The following is a 22,755-nucleotide window of genomic DNA, read 5'->3' on the forward strand; positions in this document are numbered from 1 at the left end:
TTTTTTGCAAGACAATGAGGTTAAGTGGCTTGACCAAGGCCACACAGCTAGGTAATTATTAAATGTCTGAGGCTGGATTTGAACTCAGGTACTCCTGACTCCAGGGCTGGTGCTCTATCCATGGTGCCACCTAGCCACCCCCATCAGTCATTTCTGATGGTATATCAAGTCTTTTAGAAATTATCTTTGTACAAATTTGAAAGAATTTCATGTGACTTTCATAGGTAGGTTATTTGGATGATTGGTATTATATGACTTTCTCTCTTTTTGTTGTTTTAAAAATCTTGACTAAATTTAAATCTCTTAATTTGGGTGCTTGGAATATCACCCTTCAGGGTCATATCTGCTATGGGGATACTTTGGAAGTTGTAGTTGAAAGTATGCCTGCCATTGTTGTGTGCCATTATCCTAAGAAGAACAATTAAAATAGCTCCCATTTCTATTGTGCTTTGATGCTGACCTAACACTTTCCTTGATGATACTGGTGACACAGGCAGTGCCAATATTATCATTTCCATTTTGTAGATGTATAGAGACCAGGAGAAGTTCAATGACCCGCTCAAGGTCTTTTGTCTTGTAAGAGTTCAAGTCTGAACGTTGGACCTAGGTCTTCTAATTCCATGGTTAATAGTTGTTTAACAATACACTGTCTCCATTAATTCAGCATGCAAGGATTTCAAGATTGAAAAGTATACTTACAATGAACATATCTCATTGACAGTGATGAATCTATTTTGACATTTGATCCTACTCAGTTGGAAAAGTTGATGAGTTAGAGGCATACCTGGGAAGTTTTTGTTTCCTTTTAACTTGAGGGCAAAAACTATTGAGACTCAGCCACTGTTATGGGAGAGTAATGGGTTGGGATGGTTATAGCAGAGGATGGATGAAGTGTCTGAATCCAAGACCTTCTGTGTATCAGTTTATCAGAGGATGGGGTGAGTGCTTCTGTCTCATCCCAGGACCTATCCATTCAGAGAGAGAGAATTGTAAAGCACAGACCCAGCTAGAATTAGAGGTTAAACTTCAAAAAAGTGCTTCCACGGACCTTATTCTGAATTGGGAGAAAGAGGTCTCTGGGAATTTTGGTGACAGGGTAAAGCATTTACTTCTCTCTTCCAGGAATGTTGCCAGGAAGGCAGAACATTTTATCCCTTTCCTTCTGCCTCCCAAGAGAACTCCAAACATGAGTCATTTGTTGGTTCAGGGAAGTAGATGAATTTTTGTGACTAAGAACTATTGAAATAGAACTAAGCAGTCGCTAGTCAGTTAAACAGTCATTCAATAAATATTTATTGTTTACTTTGTGCCAGATACTGTATTAGTACTGGGAATACCAGAAAATGGTGAAAGACAGTCCCTGCCCTCAAAGTGCTCACACAAACAAGTGTAAACAAATTATATTTGGGTATAAAATTAAGAACTGGATGGCACTAGAATTAAGAAGGGTTGGAAAAGGCTTCTTGTAGAAGATAGGATCCATATCTACTACTTATTTCCTTCTTATGACCTATTTCATTCCTTGTAACTACCCTCATCCTAGGTGCTCTTTTAATCCTTTCATATTCTCCAGGGCTGCTTTTTCCTTGAGGTCCCAAGGACAAATGGCTACAGAAAACCACAAATACGGGGTACAAAAAACTATGATTTTCAGACCATGAGGAGTGTGGGTTGCCTCAGGAAGTGTCTCCTCTGTGTCTGTGTGTGTGTGTGTGTGTGTCTCCTTTTGTTCCCTAAATCTATTATTTAATCAAAGCGATTTAATCAAAGATCCTCTGGAATCATGAATGGTATTGATCAGAATTCTTATAGTTTTCAAAGTTGATTTGTTTTTACAATATTAGGATATTGTACAAATTGTTCTGGTTCTGCTCATTTTATTTTTTTTATCAGTTTGCAAAAGTTATTAAAGTTGTTCATTAAAAAAATGTTGATATAAATCTGGGACACTATTACACTGTTGGTGGAGCTATGAACTCATCCAACCGTTCTGGAGAGAAATTTGGATCTACTCCCAAAGGACAACAAAAATGTGCATGCCCTTTGATCCAGCAATACCACTACTGGGTCTATACCCTGAAGAGATGATGAAAAAGGGTAAAAACATCACTTGTACAAAAATATTCATAGCAGCCCTGTTTGTGGTGGCAAAGAATTGGAAATCAAGTAAGTATCCTTCAATTGGGGAATGGCTTAGCAAACTGTGGTATATGTATGTCATGGAACACTATTGTTCTATTAGAAACCAGGAGGGACAAGAATTCAGGGAAGCCTGGAGGAATTTGCATGAACTGATGCTGAGTGAGATGAGCAGAACCAGAAAAATACTGTACACCCTAACAGCAACATGGGGGTGATGTTCAACCTTGATGGACTTGCTCATTCCATCAGTGCAACAATCAGGGATGATTTTGGGCTGTCTGCAAAGGAGAGTACCATCTGTATCCAGAGAAAGAATGGTGGAGTTTGAACAAAGTTCAAGGACTATTCCCTTTAATTTAGAAAAAAACTCAGATATTTTATTTTCTGATCTTATCTCTTATACTTTGTTTCTTCCTTAAAGATATGATTTCTCTCTCATCACACTCAATGTGGATCATTGTACAATGTGGAAACAATGTAAAGACTGACAAATTGCTTTCTGTGGGCAGAGGGAAGTAAGATTGGGGGAAGAATTGTAAGACTCAAAATAAATAAAATCTTTATTTAAAAAAATGTTGATATGGGGGGTAGCTAGGTGGTGCAGTGGATAGAGTACCAGGCCTGGAGTCAGGAGTACCTGAGTTCAACTCTGGTCACAGACACTTAATAATTACCTAGCTGTGTGGCCTTGGGCAAGCCACTTAACCCCATTGCCTTGCAAAAAAAAACAACAACCCTAAAAAATGTTGATAAAGTATAATTAGTATACATTGTTCTAGTTCTGCTTACTAAAATTGCACTCTGCATTAACTGATGTAAGTCTGGGTTTTTATATTTTATATTTTATTTATTTATTATTATAATTTATTATTATATTATATATTTTTATATATTTATATTTTCTCATTTCTTGTGGCACAATAATATTCCATTATATTCTAACACACAAATTAGCCTTTCCTCATTTGTTTCCTCTTCATTTTCAGTTGTGTGTGTTTTTTGTTGTTTGTTTTGTACTTCAAAGAGAAATGCTACAAATATTTGTATATATTAAAAAATTCTTTTGATTTCTTGGGAGAGGATCAGAGAGGGTCTGATGACTGAATAAAAGTGAAAGTAAGTTCCTTTGTTAGCATGCTAAAGAATCTCACTTTCACTAACACCAAAGTCTGATTCCTATCTTACACCTTTGGTTTTCAGACCTGCTTAGTACACAGCCAATCAGTAGTACTCTTTTGCAACTTAGGATAGACAAACAAAGCATTTCCCAAGAGAGGAAAGGACAGAGACAGAGGGAGATCAGTCAAGAGAAAATAAAGGAGTTTTTGGGATGCAATTGGCAGAATTTATTATCAGATTAAGAGAACATCCCCTGTTTAAGGCCAGGAGACAAGGTGAAGAAGTCACATTATTACAATTCTAGAGGCAGTTTTTTTAGACATTATTGTAGGGCTTTTTCTCCAAGGACAGCAAGTAGTTGTTAGATCTGAACGAGACCATTCATTTTGCCAGATCCTTTTTCTAATATTAGGCCACAAAATGGTTGAAGGAATTTCTATATTGTAAATCTATCAAAATGTAGTGAGATGACTGTGATCCCTATTTCCTGTTCCCTCAGATACATCATAGACCTTTGCTTTTTTCTGTGATATCTTTTAGGTATACTCCTAGCAGTGCTATAACTGAGTCAAAGGGTATGCAGTTTGAATAACTTTTAGTATGTAATTCCAAATTGTTTTCCTGAATGGTTGTGCCCATTCACAGGTTCCTTAGCAACCCCTCTCATATTTATCATTTTTCTTTTTGTCATCTTTGTCATTTTGATGGTATGAGGTAGAAATGCTTTAATTTTCATTTCTCTAACTGTTACAGATTTGGAACATTTTCCATATGATAATTGATATGTATGTTTTCTTCTGAGACCTATTTACTATTTATTGATTGGAGAATGATTTTTTTCTCATAAATTTGAATCTATTCCTTCTATATCTTGGAAATGAGGTCTTAATCAGAGAAACATTGCAAAGATTTTCCCCCAGTTAACTCTTTTGATGTGGGAACATTTTATATTGAAAAAATATGTTTTCTGCAAGTTTATTTGTTGTTTAGTCATTTAGGTACATTTATAGGATAGTTTGGAAGAAACTAATATACACTGCATCTATAAAGCCCTTTTGAAATTTGTATTTTGGTACAAATTTGGCATAAAATATGCAGCTCTGGGACAAAAGGAAACATTTTTTTCAGCACCGAAAGAGTTAATTGTTTCCATCTTAGTTTTAACTTTATTAGATTTCTTTGTGGAAAACTTTTTAAATTTTATAGGAATAAATATCCACTTTACCTTTCTATTCCTTATTTGGTCATGAACTTTTTGCGTATCCATATATCTGATATGTTTTTAAAATTTTTTTTTATTTTAGGCTTTTTTTCCCCAAGGCTATGGGTTTTAAGTGGCTTGCCCAAGGCCATACAGCTAGGTACTAATAGGTATTTTTTATAACTTTCTCTAATTTGTTTATGATATGACCTATTAAATTTAGGTGAAATAGCTAACAATTATCAGAGCTGGGATCCAAACTCAGAATTTTTTCGTTATCTAGTTCAAAGCTCTATCAGAATTTGGATCTAGTTCTTCTGAAATCATTGCTGTTTTGAAATCGGTGCTATCATAGTACATGTATCATGCCAGGAAAATTAAAGTGCGGTTCAGACACAAACAGGTCAACACTGAGGGAAAAAACTCAAATTCTCTATAACCGTTGGTATAATAACTAACTACTAGTTCATTTGTTGTTCAGTCATTTTTCAGTTGCGTCTGACTTTGTGACCCCATTTGCTTTATTCTTGGCAAAGATACTGGAATGGTTTGCCATTTCTTTCTCCAGATCATTTTTCCAGTTGATAAAACAGAGATAAGAAGGGTTAAAGTGGCTTGCCCAGGATCACAGTGTCTGAAGCCACATTTGAACCATGAAGATGAATCTTCCTGACTCGAGACTCAGCACTCTATTCACCATGCCACCTAACTCGAGACTCAGCACTCTATTCACCATGCCACCTAACTACTAATAAGAAGATAAATTAGCCTCGAGAGACCTCAGGATTTAGTGTGAATGAAAACTCAGACTAGAGCAGTGCTCATTATACCTTTACTAAGATTATCAAAATATATAGTACCATTAGAAAGTAAGCATACATGATGAAAACTGGATGCAGTAGTCCTAGGACGTGGTGTTAGTCTTTCACAGAGGTACATTTATATTATAGTAGTTCATTTAGTGGTGAGGGTCTCACCAGGTCAGAAAAGATATGACCACTTTGTTGATACTGCTTTTATCTTTTAAATATTGGCTACCACATTTTCTCAAAGACCTTTTACTCCAAAATAGAGCCCTTCTCTGTTTTACATTTTTTTTTGCTTCCACAGAAATACATTGTTTTACTCTGATTCTTGCTGAAAGTAATGAAAGGAGAGAGAATATTAAGAGTTAGATGATCGAGAAAGTCTAAAGTTGAAGGTCTCATTTGAGATGACCCTTGGAGGGAAATTTAAAATTCTAAGATACAGAGTGAGAAAGGAGAACATTCCATGCAAATAGAATACACTGAGCAAATCAATTAACATTTTGATCCTTAGGTTCCTAATTTGTGAAATTAAAAGGGTTGAACTACATGATATCTAAGATCTCTTTAGGTGCCATATACTAATCATAGCACATTTTTGTCAGATCTGTATGTTGTAATTTCACCACCTGCATGAATTCAGTTAAATAGGAATATGTGTTTTTGAAGGGTGGGAGTAGACGGTTTTATTTTTTTTATTTTTTTATTTTTTTAGGTTTTTGCAAGGCAATGGGGATAATGTGGCTTGCCCAAGACCACACTGCTAGGTAATTATTAAGTGTCTGAGGTCAAATTTGGACTCAGGTACAGGGCTGGTGCTATCCACCATGCCATCTAGCTGCCCTGAGTAGAAGTATTTCTAAAGTAGAGCCAGACAAGAGACAAGTCATGAAAGGTAGGTGAAAGTAAGCAAAAGGGAAACGGGAGTATTCAAACAGGGCAGGATTTGGAGTGTAGAAAAATACTGAATCAGATTCTGAACATATTGAGGAGGCTAGAGAGTGACCCAGAGGTGCATAGATGACAGCAACAAAGATGGAATGGACTTTAAAGAAAAAGTGGTTGTGGTAGTAGAGTTTCAAAGGTCTGAAAATAGCAATGGGAAACAAAGAGTTTGCCAACTTCCCCTCCTGACCCTTTGTATTAGAATCTATGAGAGAAGGCCTAAGAGAAGGTGCAAAGGAATTTGGTGTCTTAAAGAAAAATTTAGTTTTCTAGATGATGAAATGCAAGTGAGAGGGCTGGATCCAGGATAAAAAGGAAGTGTGTTAATAATAGAGGATGGTTCCAGAGGACAGATTTTTCCAAAGGAAGAGGAAAACAAGGATCAAGAGGGTTTGAGCTGATTCCAATGGGAGTTGACAGTAGTCAGCACTTAGTGCCTTTACCTCTGACCCACCTTGTACTCTGTGGTGTGGGTGCCCCCAGGATAGGTGGCATGCCAACATAAGATTTCCCTATTGAGAAGTAAGAACTAAGATCCTGAGGGATTGGCAGTCCTTCAGAATGGCCAAGGGGTTTTCTTGGGATAGAAGGAAATGTCCCCCATCATATCATACTAGTTCTGGTTCCATAACATTAGTTCTGGTTCCTTTCTTATTTCTTGTCTTATTTCTTTCTTATTTATGTCTTGTCTTTGTCACCAATGGTTAGATATTAATATTGTTACCAGTTCTTTTCTACTACAAGAAGGATCGCTAATTCTTTAATTCTTTCTTTGACTTTTTGGGGGCATGTGTCTAGTAACGGAATTTCTGAGTCAAAGGATGTAGACTTGAGCCAATATCCCTTCATTTTTTCCAATTCATTAAAACTCTACAGCTTCCTGATTCCAGTCTAAAATCCCCAATTCCAAGTGACATCTGTTAGCAAATACTGGCCTGGAGGGGAGAAATATTAGCAGGGGAGCTCATTATTTAGGAGAAGAAAAAAATAACAATTGACATCCTAAGTCTTTGATGACTAAATTCCTCTGCTTTTTTAGCAGAAGCTATTTGGGCACAATTCCCAAGATGTTTTTTCTTTTGTATTCTTTCTTGCTTTTAGATGAAAATTGCTTAAAGTTGTTAGTGTAGAAGGGAAGGGCTTATAAGATGTGGCGGGATAACTGGGAGAAGTCTCCTGAACTCCTAACAACAAAGCTGGGATATTAATATTTAGAGGTTGTGAGCAGTTCTCTTTCTGTCTCTCTGTCTCTCTTACCTTCCCTCTCTTTCTCTTTTGAGATGGGGTTGACTTGCCCGGGGTCTTATAGTGGGCTGTTCTCTCTGTTTCAATTTCTGTCTGTCTCTGTCTCTGATCCTCTCTGTCTTTGTGTCTATCTCTCTGTCTCTGTTTCCTCTCTGTGTCTATCTCTTTTGAGGTGGGGTTAAGTGACTTGCCTAGTCACACAGTGAGAAATATTAAATGGAACTGGAGTTCAGGTGTCTTGTCCATCCCTTACACACCTGCCAGATGAATTACCCCATTGTTGTTAATTTTTGTAATCTCCAGGGGAGATTTGGGGAATGTCTCTTTTGGAACTTCTGTCTTGGGACTCAGACTTTGGGAAGAGGTGCATATTGTATCGTTGGAGGGAATACATACATACATATATATATATGTATATATATATATATATATATACTTCAGAAAAATCATAAACATTAATGTATTAATGTACTGATGTAATCTCTCCCTTCTACATTTTCTTAGAGCAATTTGAGTAGAATGTAAATACTTTGAGGACAGAAATTAAACCTTTTAAAATTTTTGTATCTCATTGATTTATTCTTGGAGTGGACAAGAATGATAGAGGGTTGCCAGAATGCTACACTGGTAAACCACTAATGTCAAGAAGAAGCAAAGAAAGCTTCGTGGGATTCTCTTACAGATTTTATGGGAGGGAATGGACAAGAGTCCCACAGAACCCATGGTTTGCAGATACACATGTGTTTTGATTTTCATCATTGGGATGGAATTTTCAAATCACTGAGATCCCATATCAAATTAAGTATGTAATTATGTTTAGAACACAATGGAGAGACAGATTTGTTGGACAAAAGGTCACACATAGACTCAGGAGAACTGGAGTTCATGTCTTGTCTATATGACAATTCTTGTACATGGTAGGCATTTAGGGAAATGCTTATGGATTGTCATTTTGTAAGTCACTTAAGCTCTCAGTGTCTGAGGTTATTATCTAAGATCTGGTAGAGGAAGATTCTTTCCTAGGAAATCCCTACACTGATGAAATCACAGGTCTAGAAGGGGGAAAACAATCTAATTTAGGGCAAATCATAGTGCTTTATACATACTCTGATCTATCTGTGATGCCATAAATGTAGGTGTTTTCCTTAAAGGGACATCTTTTATCTCCTATATACTTGTTTACACTCTTCTCCATGGAAGTTGGTCAATCAGTCAATAAATATTTATAAAGCAAATAATATTTGCCAGATGCTGTACTAAGAATTGAGAATAAAAATTCAAGTATAAAGAGACAGCCCTGTCCTAAAGGACCTTAAATTCTAATGGAGGAAGAAAGCACTCAAAAAAGAATCTGGAGACTGTGTGTGTGTGTGTGTGTGTGTGTGTGTGTGTGTGTGTGGTGGTGTGTGTGTGTGTGGCATGACAAAGAAAGACCAGGATTTAGCCTGGAGAGGAATAGTGAATACATGGTTGAACTTGGTTCTTTCCTCAAGTGGAGGTTCTGGATGGAATTATCCATTCGGAGGTAGAGACTACAGGGATGGGGGATGGTGCCATTATGAGAGATCCCAGGGCTAGAGGGAAGCTTCAGAAAGAAGATCAGGGCTATAGTTCAGAAATATCAATATGATATTTCTAGAGAAGAATGAGATGCAGCAGACTGACCTGACCTTAAATGGAAGTACTGAGAAGAGTCATCAAAATAGATAGAGGGGCTGCAAGGAGAGAGAGCAGGTGGGAAGAGAGGTTGGGCTGTAAATAAATACATGTCTATCATGTTGAGTTAAATAGGAATAGGAGATGTGTTTTGGTACTTCACAGTTTCAGTTTTGTGATGTTCTCTTTTTTTATCATTTTTTTTTCAAAGCATTTCCAGGTCCCCAAATTCTCAAGACCATCAAGGGATGGGCACTGATTTGGTCTTTCTGGAAAATATTCAGGAGCTTGCCGAAGGCATTTCTGAAACAATGGAGAAAGCTTTTGCTTTACAAAAACTTTGGATGGAAAGTTCCAAGTTTTCAGGTAAGTGATCCTGGAGTTGTTTTGAAAAAAACAAACCCAAACAAACCAAACAACTCTGCTTAATGGAGGTTTAATTATATTCTATTGCTCAGAAGCTCTGGGGGAGCAATGGGGCCATAGAAAGTAGATTATGTTGGCATCTAGGCTAACTACCTCATGAATATCCATGGTGAGATTCTTAGGGATGGTTTAATAAATACATTCCCTTAGACAAGTAAAGTTTCTTGAGCATTTACTCTTTTCTCCTTACTTCATAGATTTGGATAGGCACTAATCCTTCCCAATGGCTTTGCTCAGAAGTGTTAAAGTTAAGTTTAAATATTGACCTAGAATCTTCGAGGTATTCAGTTGAAATCATAGGATTTAAAGCTAAAAAGGACATTAAAGGTCCTTTAGGCTACTATCCTTTTATAGATTTTGGAGTCTTAGTGCAACAAGGCTGTCTTGTTCATCTAGTTTGAGGCTATCCTTAGTTAGGTTAATTCAATATTCTAGATAGGGGCTTTCTAACCAACCATGAAAAAACATTTTCAATATATCTTATTATGCTAATTTCTTTCTCAACTATATTTTTCCATAAGGGCCCTTTTATTAAATGGCCACAACCCTACTTTGGGCCCTCTGGAATGATCCTTCTAATGACAGCTTTCTAATGGATTCCCCTACCTCAAGTATAGCCCTATTCTATTTCATCCTTCACTCATCTGCACTTTTTCTAAAGTGCAGTTCTGACCATGTTGCTTCCCTGTCCAAAAAATAGTATGTTCTGATTAAGTCCTTCAAAGCTTTTTGGCAAACCTGAATCCTCTCTTTTTCTGTGGGTCAGTACACGAGTAGGACACAGACAATTTCACCCCCGTACTCCTACACCATTAACCAGAGCTGTTTGGGAGCCCAGAGTGGATTTAATTGTAAGCAGAGACTTCTTTTTGTCACTTTCTGTAACCTCATCACTTTGCATAGTGTCTGTCACACAACTTTTATTGATTAATTGATTGATTTTGCCCTGTTGGGAAATTTCTCAGTGCAGAGATCCTAAGATCTTTTGGAGAGTGTTTTTTTTTCCCTTTTTACTGGAAGTCAATAAATTTTCCAGGAGACAAGGCTATATGACTAACAACTCTTCAAGACAAAGGGGTGTATACACACACACACACACACATACACATGCATGCAAAATATTTTTCACAGCTTTAAAACAGTAGGTAAAAGGAGTTTTAAAGATGGTGAAGCTGCTCACTCATTTTCCTTTTTTTTGGAGGTTGATTAATAAGGATAGAATATTAGAAGATTTTTGGAGAAGAATGTCTTTTTTTTTCTTTTGGTTTTTGCAAGGCAGTTGGAGTTAAGTGACTTGTCCCAGTTAGATAACTACTAAGTGTCTGCAGTTAGATTTGAATTTAGTTCCTCCTGACTCCAGGGCCAGTGCTCTCTCTGCCCACTGCTCCACCTAGCTGCTCCTAGAGAAGAATGTCTTAACCTTGAACTGTATAACTTGTTAACCTTGTGTTGCCCAAGATTAGGTTGGATGGGGTGAGAGTATTTCTCCATAGTTTATTTCATCAGATGCTCTTGTGGGTCAAGTGGTCTCCAGTTAATATCATCAGAACATCTAAGTGGATCATCAGAACAGAAATATAAGATAATAGAGACTTCCCTTTGACATGGAATCAAAATAGAATAAAGACTGAAATTCTTTTCCTCTATTTACAAAACTCAACAGGCTCTATTTCATTGACCTCCTAAGGCTACTATTTTTTTGGCATATATTTTTCTCCAACCTCATAACACATTTTTTTTGGTTTATTTTTCAGTATTACAGTCATGTCTAACTCTTTTTTTTTAAGGTTTTTGCAAGGCAAATGGGGTTAAGTGGCTTGCCCAAGGCCACACAGCTAGGTAATTATTAAGTGTCTGAGGTCAGATTTGAACCCAGGTACTCCTGACTCCAAGGCCGGTGCTTTATCCACTACGCCACCTAGCTGTCCCACCATGTCTAACTCTTTCTGGTACCATGGATCATAGCACACCATGTTTTTTCTTTTTCTTTTTTTTTAATCCTACACTATCTCTCTGTCTATCCAAGTTAAAGTTCATTATTTTCATGACTTTTCATCTTTCTCAAACTCTGTTGTCCTCTCTTCCTTTTGCCTTCATTCTTCCCCAACATCAGTCTTTTCCAGTGAGTCTCATCTTCTCATTAAACCCCAAAGTATTTTCATGGTTGTAGTTGCCATTTGCAGGGATCTTTTAGCCCAAGAATATAAAATATAGTACTGCTTCCATGTCTTCTTCTATTTGCAAATAAGTGAGAAGACCAGTTTTCAAGATCTTTTGTTTATGTTTTTTTTTATGTTAAGCCTCAAGCCAGATTTTACACTCTTTTTTCCCCACCCTCATCAAGAGGGTGAAATTATTCATTTTCTGCCATCAGAGTGGTATTAATTTACATATCTGAGAGTCTTGATTTTTTTCTCTCCCAGGAACCTTAATTCTAGCTTTTGATTCATCCAACATTTCATGCGATATCCTCTTCATAGGTTAAATAAATAAGGCAACAATATGCAGCTTTGTCATATTCCTTTTACCATCTTAAACCCATCATTGTTACATATTTCATTCTAATTATTGCTTCTTGTACACATACAGGTTTCTCAGGAGTTAAGTAAGATGAGCTGGTTGTTATTTCCATCTCTTTGAGTACTCATCTCTTTTGATTGTACTCCGCACAAAGGATTTAGTATATTTAGTCAATGAAGTAGGAGTAAAATTTTTTTTTCTGGAATTACTTTGTTTTCTCCAAATGTGGCAATTTGGTCTCTAGTTCCTCTGGCTCTTCAAAAACCATCCTGCTCTTCTGATAATTCTGTTTGCATTTTGCTGAAGTTTGCATAATCTTAAGCATAACTTATGTTGTTGGCATGTATTATGAGTGCAAGTGTTTAGTAATTTGAACATCCCTTGGCATTGCCCTTCTTTAGGATTGGGATATGAAGTAATTTAATCCAACGGACATTTGTTTTCCAAATTTGCTGGTATATTGCCTGCCACACTTTAATAGCATCAGCATTTAGGATTTTAAATATCTCAGCTGGAATTCCATCACCTCCATTAATTTTTTTGTTAGGAATTCTTCCTAAGTCCCATTTAACTTTATTTTCCACAATATCTGGCTCTGGATCAATAACTATACCTTCATAGTTATTGATGATGTTAAGATCTTTCTTGAATAGTTATTTTAGACATTCTTTCCACCTCTTCTTAATTTTTTTTGCTTCTCTTAAGTCCCTATTATTTTTGTCTTTTATCAAGCCCATTTTTGCATGAAACATTCTGTTGCTATCTCTAATTTTCTTGAAGAGATATCATCTTTCCCATTCTATTGTTTTCTTCTATTTATTTGTACTGTTCATTTAAGAAAACTTCCAATCTCTCCTTTCTATTATCTGAAATTCTGAATTCAGTTGGGTATATTTTCCCCTCAGCTAATTGAAAAGTCTCATTGGACAACATTTTGCTTTCTTGCTGTTCTTTTTCTTTAGAATTTTTTTTTGTTGCTGTCTCATGTACAATATTGTGAATGTCTGTTCCTTTAAATCCGTTCATCACTTCTAGTTCATATTCATAAGGGATGCTATTTATGTCATACCTGTAAGATCTGTCGGTTTTATCCATTTCCTCCCTAGAAAGACCTTTGGTGGATTAACATGGGACCTGAAACCCAGTTATGGATCCTTTGGGCAAGGTGCATATAAAGACCATAGATTGTAGATGGAAATTTCTGAAACGTCAGGGAAGTTGCTTCAAAACTACTTTTATCTCTTGTAGACTGCTTTTACCTGGGGATAATGGCATAGATTAGTTTTTGTTTCATAATTTTGATGAGGCTGTTGGGGCTAAGTAACTTGCTAAGGGTCACACAGCTAATAAGAGTCAAGCATCTGATAATGGATTTGAACTGAGGTCTTCCTGACTCCAAACTGGTATTCTATTTATTGCTGCCACTTAGCTGTCCTCATGTTATTTTATTTTATTTTTTTATTAAAGAAATTGCTGATGTTATCTGAGTGTCCCAGCCACGGAGTCATCATATGGAACATCACCTTTCCATTCTTCTTACATTCTTCTCTCTTCTTCCTTATCAGTCAACTGCTGTTCCTGAAAATCTCTCCTTTTGCGGATTTCCTATCCTGATTGTCTTTCTAGATCACTTCGATTGTTAACATCTCTCTCTAACTGTGATTCCACGTAGCTATCTATCCTCTCTAAACTTTTACTTTCTATTTACTCACCATTTTCTTATATATTGTCTCCCTCATTAGATTGTAAGTTCTTTGAATGTAGGCTTTTTTTTTGTGTATTTTTAGCATTTAATATTGCATGAGGTACATAGTAAATGCTTCATCAAATCTTGTTGATTGATATATAAGGGCAGTTATTTGGCTGAAGATTCTAGTCTCTGAGGGTAATTTTCCTTGTAGAAATATTATTTTTTCTTGGCAATTTTCTTAGGATCTAGAATGTAATGTTTAGCAATGTCTTATTTGATTCTTATCCTGGTGTCACTCTGCAATAATCTTATTGATTCATGTCATCCCAAATTCTATGTCCTTCTAAATCTCTTCTCTTCATTTTTTGCCTTCCTTATTCCATTTTAAGAGTTCCCTTTACTTTGTACCATTTTTTCTTCTAATTTCCAATCTAACATTTCCCCAACTACTGGATTTTAGTAGGGTTTTGATATAGGGGAAAGAACTTTGACCTTGGATTCATGTGCCATGTATTTGAATCCTTATTCTTCTATTTACTTCCTATGTGACTCTGAGTAAATACTTTACTCTATCAAGTCTTTAGTTTCCTCATCTTTACAACTGGGGTTTGGACTAGATGATGCTAAGGGCTTTCTCAACTCTAAATCTATAATGTTATTATCTGTAATCTGACGATTACTCCATTTATGCCCTTGACAGAACTTTGTTTTTCAATCCATTCATTACAGGTCAGTAAAGTTTAATATATATATATATATTTTTTTTTTGGGGGGGCAAAAATGTGTTGGTATTGGGGATACAAAGACCAAACAAAATAAAATGGGGAAAAAGTTCTTTCCTTGGGGTGCTTATAATTTAGGTGGTCGGGAACAATATGAAACTTATACAGATAAATATATATATGATTCTATGAGGAAGAAGGAAAGTACATTTTGACCAATCAGGAAAGATTTCCTGCAAGAGCCAGCATAGCAGCTGACTTCTAAGAGAAGGAAATACATTCCAGGAATATGGCAACGTCCAAGTAAAAATCTGTGCTGGCCAAAGACCTTTTAGAGTTACTAGAAGTTGTTAGGTTTTTCTCCAAACCATATTTTAGCAACTTTTGAAAAATGTTTAGTCTTTAATTTAAATATCACAACTTCTCTCAGCCTTCATTTTCACAACTATAAAATAGGCACAATATTTTTTCTACTATCTCAAGGGATTGCAAAGAAAGGGCTCTAGAATTTAAAATTCTACACTATACAAATGGGAATTTATTATTATTATTATTATTATCATTATCAAGATTATTATTTCACAAACTCATAAAATCCTAGAATTTTAGAGCTGGTAGAGATAAAGTATTTGAGCCCTTAGAGAGTTTAAATGATTTGCCCAAGATCACACAGCTGACAAGGGGCTCATGTGAATTTTTTAATCTTTAGCTTAATCATTACCAGGTTTCCCCTGATCTCACCATTTTGACACAACCCCAAAGTAATGATAATTTTATATAAAAATACAATTTTTACAAAATACCTTTGAGAAAACTACATTTTATAGGAAAATGAAGAAATAACTACTTATAGAAAGAGGCATTATGTGTTCTTATTTATGGAAAAGGAAATAGTGTATCAATAGCTTTGAGTTCTCAGGATGGCTTATTATATCCAAAAGGTCTATCTGATAGTGCCTCAAAATATATGATAGAAAAGTCCTGTAATAGTTTCATCTCCTATGTAATGGATCCACTGTATTTAGGTTCTATTAAGGGTCATTCTCTTTTTATAAACTTTACTTCTCAATTTTATTTGCTAAAGTGGTACTTAAAGGATAAGAGCTAGGTTTTCTTAGATAAAATTCCAATTTATCTCTCACTTTATACTGTTAAACATCCAAGTTGGGCACTTGTGATTTAAAACTAATTCAGAAATCAAGGTAATTTTCCTCTCTTTCTCATTGCAGTTCTTATTCACCTCCTTCCCTAACCTATTTCTCCTGAATTTCCTTTCTTCCAAATCTTCAAATACAAGCCAATAAAATTATTCACAGCCTCCTGAAGAATCTTATTGATGATTTTTCTTTTGTGCCATCATTGGAGGTATAGAAACTGCACTTGAATTATGACTCTGCTATTGACCACCTATTGGATCTCAGACAAAGTATTTAGTCTTTGATAATACCTTTTTGTTCCGTTGTAGAAGGAAAGAGATTGGTCTTTGACCTGTGAGGTCCCTTTTAGATACACCTCTATGATCCTCAATAATTTTGTTGATGTTTATGGTCATGTACTATTGATGTTGTCATGAACTTACAAAATGTCATTTTTCTTTAAAAAATCATTGGCAGGGGTGGCCAGGTGGTGCAATGGATAAAGCACCGGCCCTGGAGTCAGGAGTACCTGGGTTCAAATCTGGTCTCAGACACTTAATAATTACCTAGCCATGTGGCCTTGGGCAAGCCACTTAACCCCATTGCCTTGCAAAAACCTAAAATAAAAAAAAATAAAAAATCATTGGTGATTTTTGCTCTTAAAATCCAGACATTTCTGGAAAGTGTCCTTTCTCCTCTCCCCCACCCTTGTTACTCTCCCTTGTAATACATAAATACAACTAAGCAAAAATACCATATAATGACTGCTTATATAGCTCTCTTCTTGGTAGTCCTTTTTCCTCTCTAATAATCTATTCTGTAATGGTCATTTTTAATGATTTAAAAAATACTCGGAATTTGGATTCTTTTCATTTACATTGTTCATTATTGTCCATTACATGATACATTCAGTTATATTGTTTTATTTACATAGTTCATGTATACTGTAGTTTTGTTTTTTTTTAATTCAATTTCGATTGATACAAATCTCATATTTCTCTGAGTTCTTCATATTCATCCTTTTTAAATGCACACAAAACTTCTATATCCATATTATTGTAGATATACACACATAGTATTTTTTTTTTTTAACAATTCACCTGGCATTTTCTTTCAATGATGTCATGGACTAAATTATGAGCTACTCAGCGAGATTAGTAGTTCTTTATGGGAGCAAAATCTGACATATTTCTTATGTAATTCCTAGAATACTTACCATAGTGTTTTTTTTCATAGTACATTGTTCATAAATTCTGTTGTTTTGGTGACACAATAAATATAACATCTTAAATTTGCTTTTTTTTTAGGTTCTCCCAATTCTGCTTTCTCATTGGTAAGTATTTGAATCTGAGACTGATTCATGGAGTGATATAGTTTATTCTTTATGGTAGAGATTTTAATTTGTTCTTTATAATAGAGATTTTAGAAAAGAAACTAATGATACATTTATATGACAATTTAAGATGTAGAAATATATAATCTTTTTTTTTTTTGGTAAGGCAGTAGGGTTAAGTGACTTGTTCAAGGTCACACAGGTAATTATTAAGTGTCTGAGGCCACATTTGAACTCAGTTCCTCCTGGCTTCAGAGTTGGTGCTCTATCCACTGTGTCACTTACCTGTCTCAGAAATAAATATTCTTCAAAACTTTTGAGATAACTAGTGCAAAACTCATTAGCTCCTTCCAATTCTATAGATGTGGAAATTACATAATTTATCCTTGGTCATGTTATAAATATTGATATAAGTTTGAAACCTAACTTTCCCTACTCCATGTTCAGCTAGCTACAAAACTAGAATTGAGAGGAACACTTGATTTGTTCACCAATTCAACTACAGAATTTTAAAATATGTTTTAATTAATTCAAACAAAATCTTTATTCTGGGCAGAATTTTTTTATGACCAGTTGTTATTCACTGAAGTCTACAATTACATGCAATGAATTTGTAATTTTAACTCCTCACTCCAACCAAAATCTATATTGTTTTAATAGTCTTCTGAACAAGTGGATGAGAAAAATATAATTATTTTAACCGCTGAAGCTTCAGGATGAAAAATGAAGGGAAAAGTGTATTTTTTAAATTAGTGTTTTATTGATGCATTTTTCATTCTCATATAACTGCCATTAGCCTTTTCATTCCCAATAAAACTTTCCCTTATAATGAAACAAAACTAAATAAAGCAAACCAATACACTAGGCAAGTCTGACAAACATGCTTCATTTGAAAGCAATAATCCACTGACTATCTGCCAGAAAGGGAAATCCTATTTCAATGTCCCTCTGCAATCTAGATGGGTTCCTGTTATTGATCAGAGTTCTGATGTCTCTCAATTTATTTGCTTAAATTACTTACATTACTCGTTTTAATTGTGCTCCTCATTCTATTTTAGCAACTCTAAATCAATTCATTCAAATTTTCCAAGTTTCTCTGAATTATTTATATTTGTTATTTTAAAAAATTCATTACCTAAGATGGTTTGTTTAGCCACTCCTTAACATATGGGACTCCACTTTGCTTTCAATTATGTACCGCTATAACTTTTTTTGGGTGGATATTAGACTTTTCTTCTCATCTCTGATATCAAAACAATATAGATTTTAGTTGAGTGAGGAGCTAGAATTACAAATTCATTGCATGTAGATGCAGACTACAATGAATAACAATTGGACTCCTCAGAGAGGTAAATAAGGTAATTGGTTTCATTTTGTGTTCAAGGTTAACAAGAGACATAATTTCATTGGAAATTTAGTCAGTCTTCCTTGCATGTGTTTCTGTGTGTGCATGTGTGTGTGTGTGTGTGTGTGTGTGTGTGTGTGTGTGTGCACATATACACACAGTGGATTGACTATATATATATCACACATATATTTACATATATTATATGTATTTATGTTATCTTTGATTCCTCAGCACTGAGTGAGGTTCTGTAACATAATGGTTGATTAATAAATGTATGATTTAATTGGTTGACAGCCCCCATGCATTGTTAGTGTTCTCACAATGCCAGGACAGTTGGAGGAAAACTCCTAGCATGCTAGGCAGACTGATGGATTTATATTGAATGGGCTATAATCTATCTTGTTCAAAGGAGTAGTTACAGTAGTTAGTTCACAGATCCAACAAGATACCAAAATATTTAACTGAAAAAACTGTCAGTCATCTCCTGGGCTAAGACATAAGATAAAATCTAAGGAGGTATAGTAAAATTCAGAATTGCATTAGACTGTAAATTCTGAATACTATTGGTCATTTAAAAAAAACTTACTGTAGATTCTTTTTGTTGTTTCTTTATTTTTTTTTCTATATCTAGAGAGTTTTCTTCCATGATTTCTGGAAATTTATCTAGGTTCTTTTGAAAAAAAAATTGGTCATGGTTTCTATGTAGTCCAGTGGTTCTTAATTTCCCTTTGATTTGTTTTCCAATATTTTTGATAAGAATTAGCAGACATTTTTTCTTTTTTTTTCAGTCTTTTGACTTTTAAAAATTGTCTTGTCTTATGGAGTCATTAAATTGCATTTGGTGCATTCTAATTTTTGGTAAGGGATCATGACTTGTACGAAAGATAATAAATCTCATTCCAAATTTTTCCTCTACAGTTCTCATTTCTTTTCCAATTCTTTAAAATGCTCATTTTATCAAAACATAATTTCAAACTCTTAAAAAAAACCCTTTTGTTTCATTTTCCCTAGTAATGCTAATTGACTTTGTAGCCAAGTTATGCTTTACTTTGAGGCTTTGCTTGTAGATGTTTTGAAGTTTTAATAGTGTTCTGAATTTTTGTCTTAAATGTTTCTGATGCAATCATGGTTCATTGTAATTAGTCTCTTTTTTGTTTGCTAATTCTTCTCACCTTTTCCCCAGATTGAGACTTTTTTATTAGGGACAGTTTCTATTAGCTTTTGGAAGGAATGGTAAAGTTTTGTATGGTCCTGCTTTGTATTTTCATGCTATTGTTTTCTCTGCATATTGAATATTGTATTCTTTAAGGACCACTGGAGAAACCTGGGTCAGGAAGTCCAAGTTTTTAATAGGCCTGATTTGATAACTGTCTTCCTGGATTTTCTAGGTTCCAAACTTAAAATGGATCTACTTAACCCAATTATAGACTTGCTCTTGGAGGGTTCACTATTCACTAGATGGCCCCATCTTTGGACAGTTACTTAGAAACATCTTCAAGTTCAAAACATCAGAGGGACTGAGGACATGATCATACTTTTTGATCAGAGCTATTGTATTTCCTAAGAGGATTTCTTATAAGATACAAAGCAAACAAAATCCTTTAAAAGCAATAATAATAATAATAATAATAATAATAATAATAATAATAATAATAATAATAATAATACAGACTTTTCAATCAGTTTATTTTTTGAACCATCAATGAAAAATCATTCCCAGACTTTATCTAAGGGTAATAGAACCATTATATTGCTAGGAAGTTATTATAGATCTCACCCAAAGAATCAGGTTTATTAAGTAGGAGCATATTCACCAAATATTAAAACTCTATATTTGCTATCAATCTAAGAGAAAATACCAGCTATCACACACATATGTCATAAACCATAGTCACTTGGAAACCTATCTTTTTCACCTCTTCAGGTTTATGGATTATATTTGGAATAGATTGATCCCCAATAATTTAAAATAAAAAATATCAAACTGACCATGAAGCATCAAGATGATCAAGAAGAATCCAAGAGCCATAACTAATAAGCTGTGCTTTCTTAGTTTGCCATAATACGTTGTGCTCTGCAGGTCATTTTCTGTATGTAAGTGAAGAAATGTGGAAGAAATTACAAGAAACTTGGGAGATGGGAAGGAAGTTAAATGGAAGTATGAAGAGACAAAAATAGTTGAGATTGATAGATGTCCTGATGGTAATATTGTCACCAACTAGAAGTAGGGATGGGGAATGAGATACTCAGATGGCAGAGAGAGTTAACAAAAATGAGGTAATTGACCCTCCCATTTTCAACTCCACAAAGCCATAAAATAGTGTTCCGCAACAAATCCTTGAACAGCAAAACCAGTAAGGGGATGGGGTAAAAGAATTTTTTTAGCTTAGAAAATTTGGAGGAACCACAGGAAAAGTTTATCTCAGTCTGGTTTGGGACAAGCAGAAGACAATACAAAATGGGGGGCGGCTAGGTGGTGCAGTGGATAAAACACCGACCCTGGAGTCAGGAGTACCTGGGTTCAAATCCAGTCTCAGACACTTAATAATTACCTAGCTGTGTGGCCTTGGGCAAGCTACTTGACCCCATTGCCTAGCAAAAAAAGAAAAAATACAAAATGCAAAGTGTTCAGCAAGCTCCACCTGAGCCCCATTGCAGTGGAGCAGGCAATATGCCAATATCAGCTTAGCCAGGGGTACTGACAGACTTCAGCTTGGCAAAACTATCACTTTCTTCAGTGTAGCTCCAAGGAAACACAGAATCACCCTAGCAGGTCTCAACATATGACAGACATCACCATTAGGATCCCAATTCAATTCCAGGTAAACTGCCTGACTCTTTTCAGTACAACACCAGAAACAAGGGTCCCCGGGGGTCTCAGAGTCATATCAGCACACCATCAGGAATTCAACCAGGACTTGTAGCCACTGGCACAAGAAGCCTGAGCCAGTGCTCCTTCTACCCTGGGAGCAGAGCTTAAATTAGAAAGAAAAGACAAAGTCAACAAAAAAGATGAGTAAAAAAACAATAAAAAAGAATACAATCATAGAATGTTCTAATGGTGATAGGGAAGACTAAGACACAAACTTAGAATAAGCCAACAATGTCAAGATACCTATGGGCAAAATTCCAAAGAAAAATGGGAAGTGGTCTCAAGCCCAGAAAGAAGAGCTTAAAAAAAAGCTCAAAAATTACATGAGAGGTAGAAGAAAAATTGGAAAAAGAAAACAATTGCTTAAAAATGGAATTGGTCAAATGGGAAAGGAGATATAAAATGTAATTGTTATAAATTCTAATGACAGTGGGATCAGAAATAATGTTGAATATCCTTGACTCATCACTCTCAATTCCCATATTCACTCAGCTATCATAGTAATCTTGGGGCAGCTGGATTGCATAGTAGCTACAATTCAAGAGGACCTGGGTTTGATTGCCTCATTTTCAGTGAGGCATCCTGATTCATATCTGGCCACTGGACCCAGACGGTTCTGGAGGAGAATGTGAGACACATTCCCTCACTCAAATCCAATTCACATGATGTCATGATCTTTGAGAATGAAGGACAAAGCATCAAAGTAATCTTCCTGAAATACAGCTTAGGACCAAGTCACTTTCCTACTTAATAAAACTCCATGTCTCCCTATCACCTTCAGGAGCAAATATAAAATTTTCTGTTTGGCATTTAGTGCTCTACATGATCGACCCTCCCCCCCAATCAAAAAATATGTCTTGTCTTCTTAAAATTATATTCTCATACCCTTCAATCCCGCAACACTGCCCTCTTTGTTATTCTTCCATCTCCTGGCTCTCAGTATTTCTACCATCTGTTCTACAAATTTTGACTTCTCTTCCTTCTCATCTCCTCTTTGTGACTTCTCTGGTTTACTTCAAGTCTTAGTTAAAATTCCATCTTCTTCAGAAAGTTTTCCTGATCTCCCTTAATTTGTACTGATTTGCCTCTGTAGATTATCCCCAATTTATTCTTTTTTTTTAATTTTAAAATTTCTTTTATTTTGAACTTAGACACCAAAAAAAAGCAGTATCACATATACAGCAGATCACAAAGACTTTATGAAACCATGCATCTCTATTTCAAAGCATTTTTTAAAGTAAATGATAATTTCCACATTATACTTTCAAAACTATCCTTGTCTGGGTTTCTTTTTTAACTGTGTTTTGATGTCTTCTAAGCATTTTAAAACAGATTTTCATGGTCCTCATTTGAGGGGACACCAGTATTATTAATCATCTTCTATCTCTCCACCACAAATTTAAAAACTGAAAGAAAAAAGTCTTGTAATAAATAAGCATTGTTAATAAAAATGAATACACAAAGACACCATGATCAAAAATGTGTGTATCATTCTGAGCCTTGAATCCATCACTTTTCTTTTAGGAGGTAGATTGCAAGCTTCCTATGTCCTCTGGAGATAGGGTTGGTCCTAATTTATTCTTTATGAATCTTG

General features: G+C 35.3%; 1 protein-coding gene across 1 annotated transcript in view; it reads left to right on the forward strand.

Moving 5' to 3' along the window:
• ABCA13 (ATP binding cassette subfamily A member 13) overlaps nt 1–22,755 on the forward strand; it is a 493,610-nt gene that overhangs the window by 42,587 nt on the left and 428,268 nt on the right. The window contains exons 4-5 of the mRNA XM_074199032.1: nt 9,326–9,480; nt 16,916–16,941. Coding sequence (XP_074055133.1) covers nt 9,326–9,480; nt 16,916–16,941 — 181 coding nt within the window. The remainder of the gene's footprint in view (nt 1–9,325; nt 9,481–16,915; nt 16,942–22,755) is intronic.

Source organism: Macrotis lagotis, chromosome 8 (genome assembly GCF_037893015.1).
Source record: "Macrotis lagotis isolate mMagLag1 chromosome 8, bilby.v1.9.chrom.fasta, whole genome shotgun sequence".
Taxonomy (NCBI): Eukaryota; Metazoa; Chordata; class Mammalia; order Peramelemorphia; family Peramelidae; genus Macrotis; species Macrotis lagotis.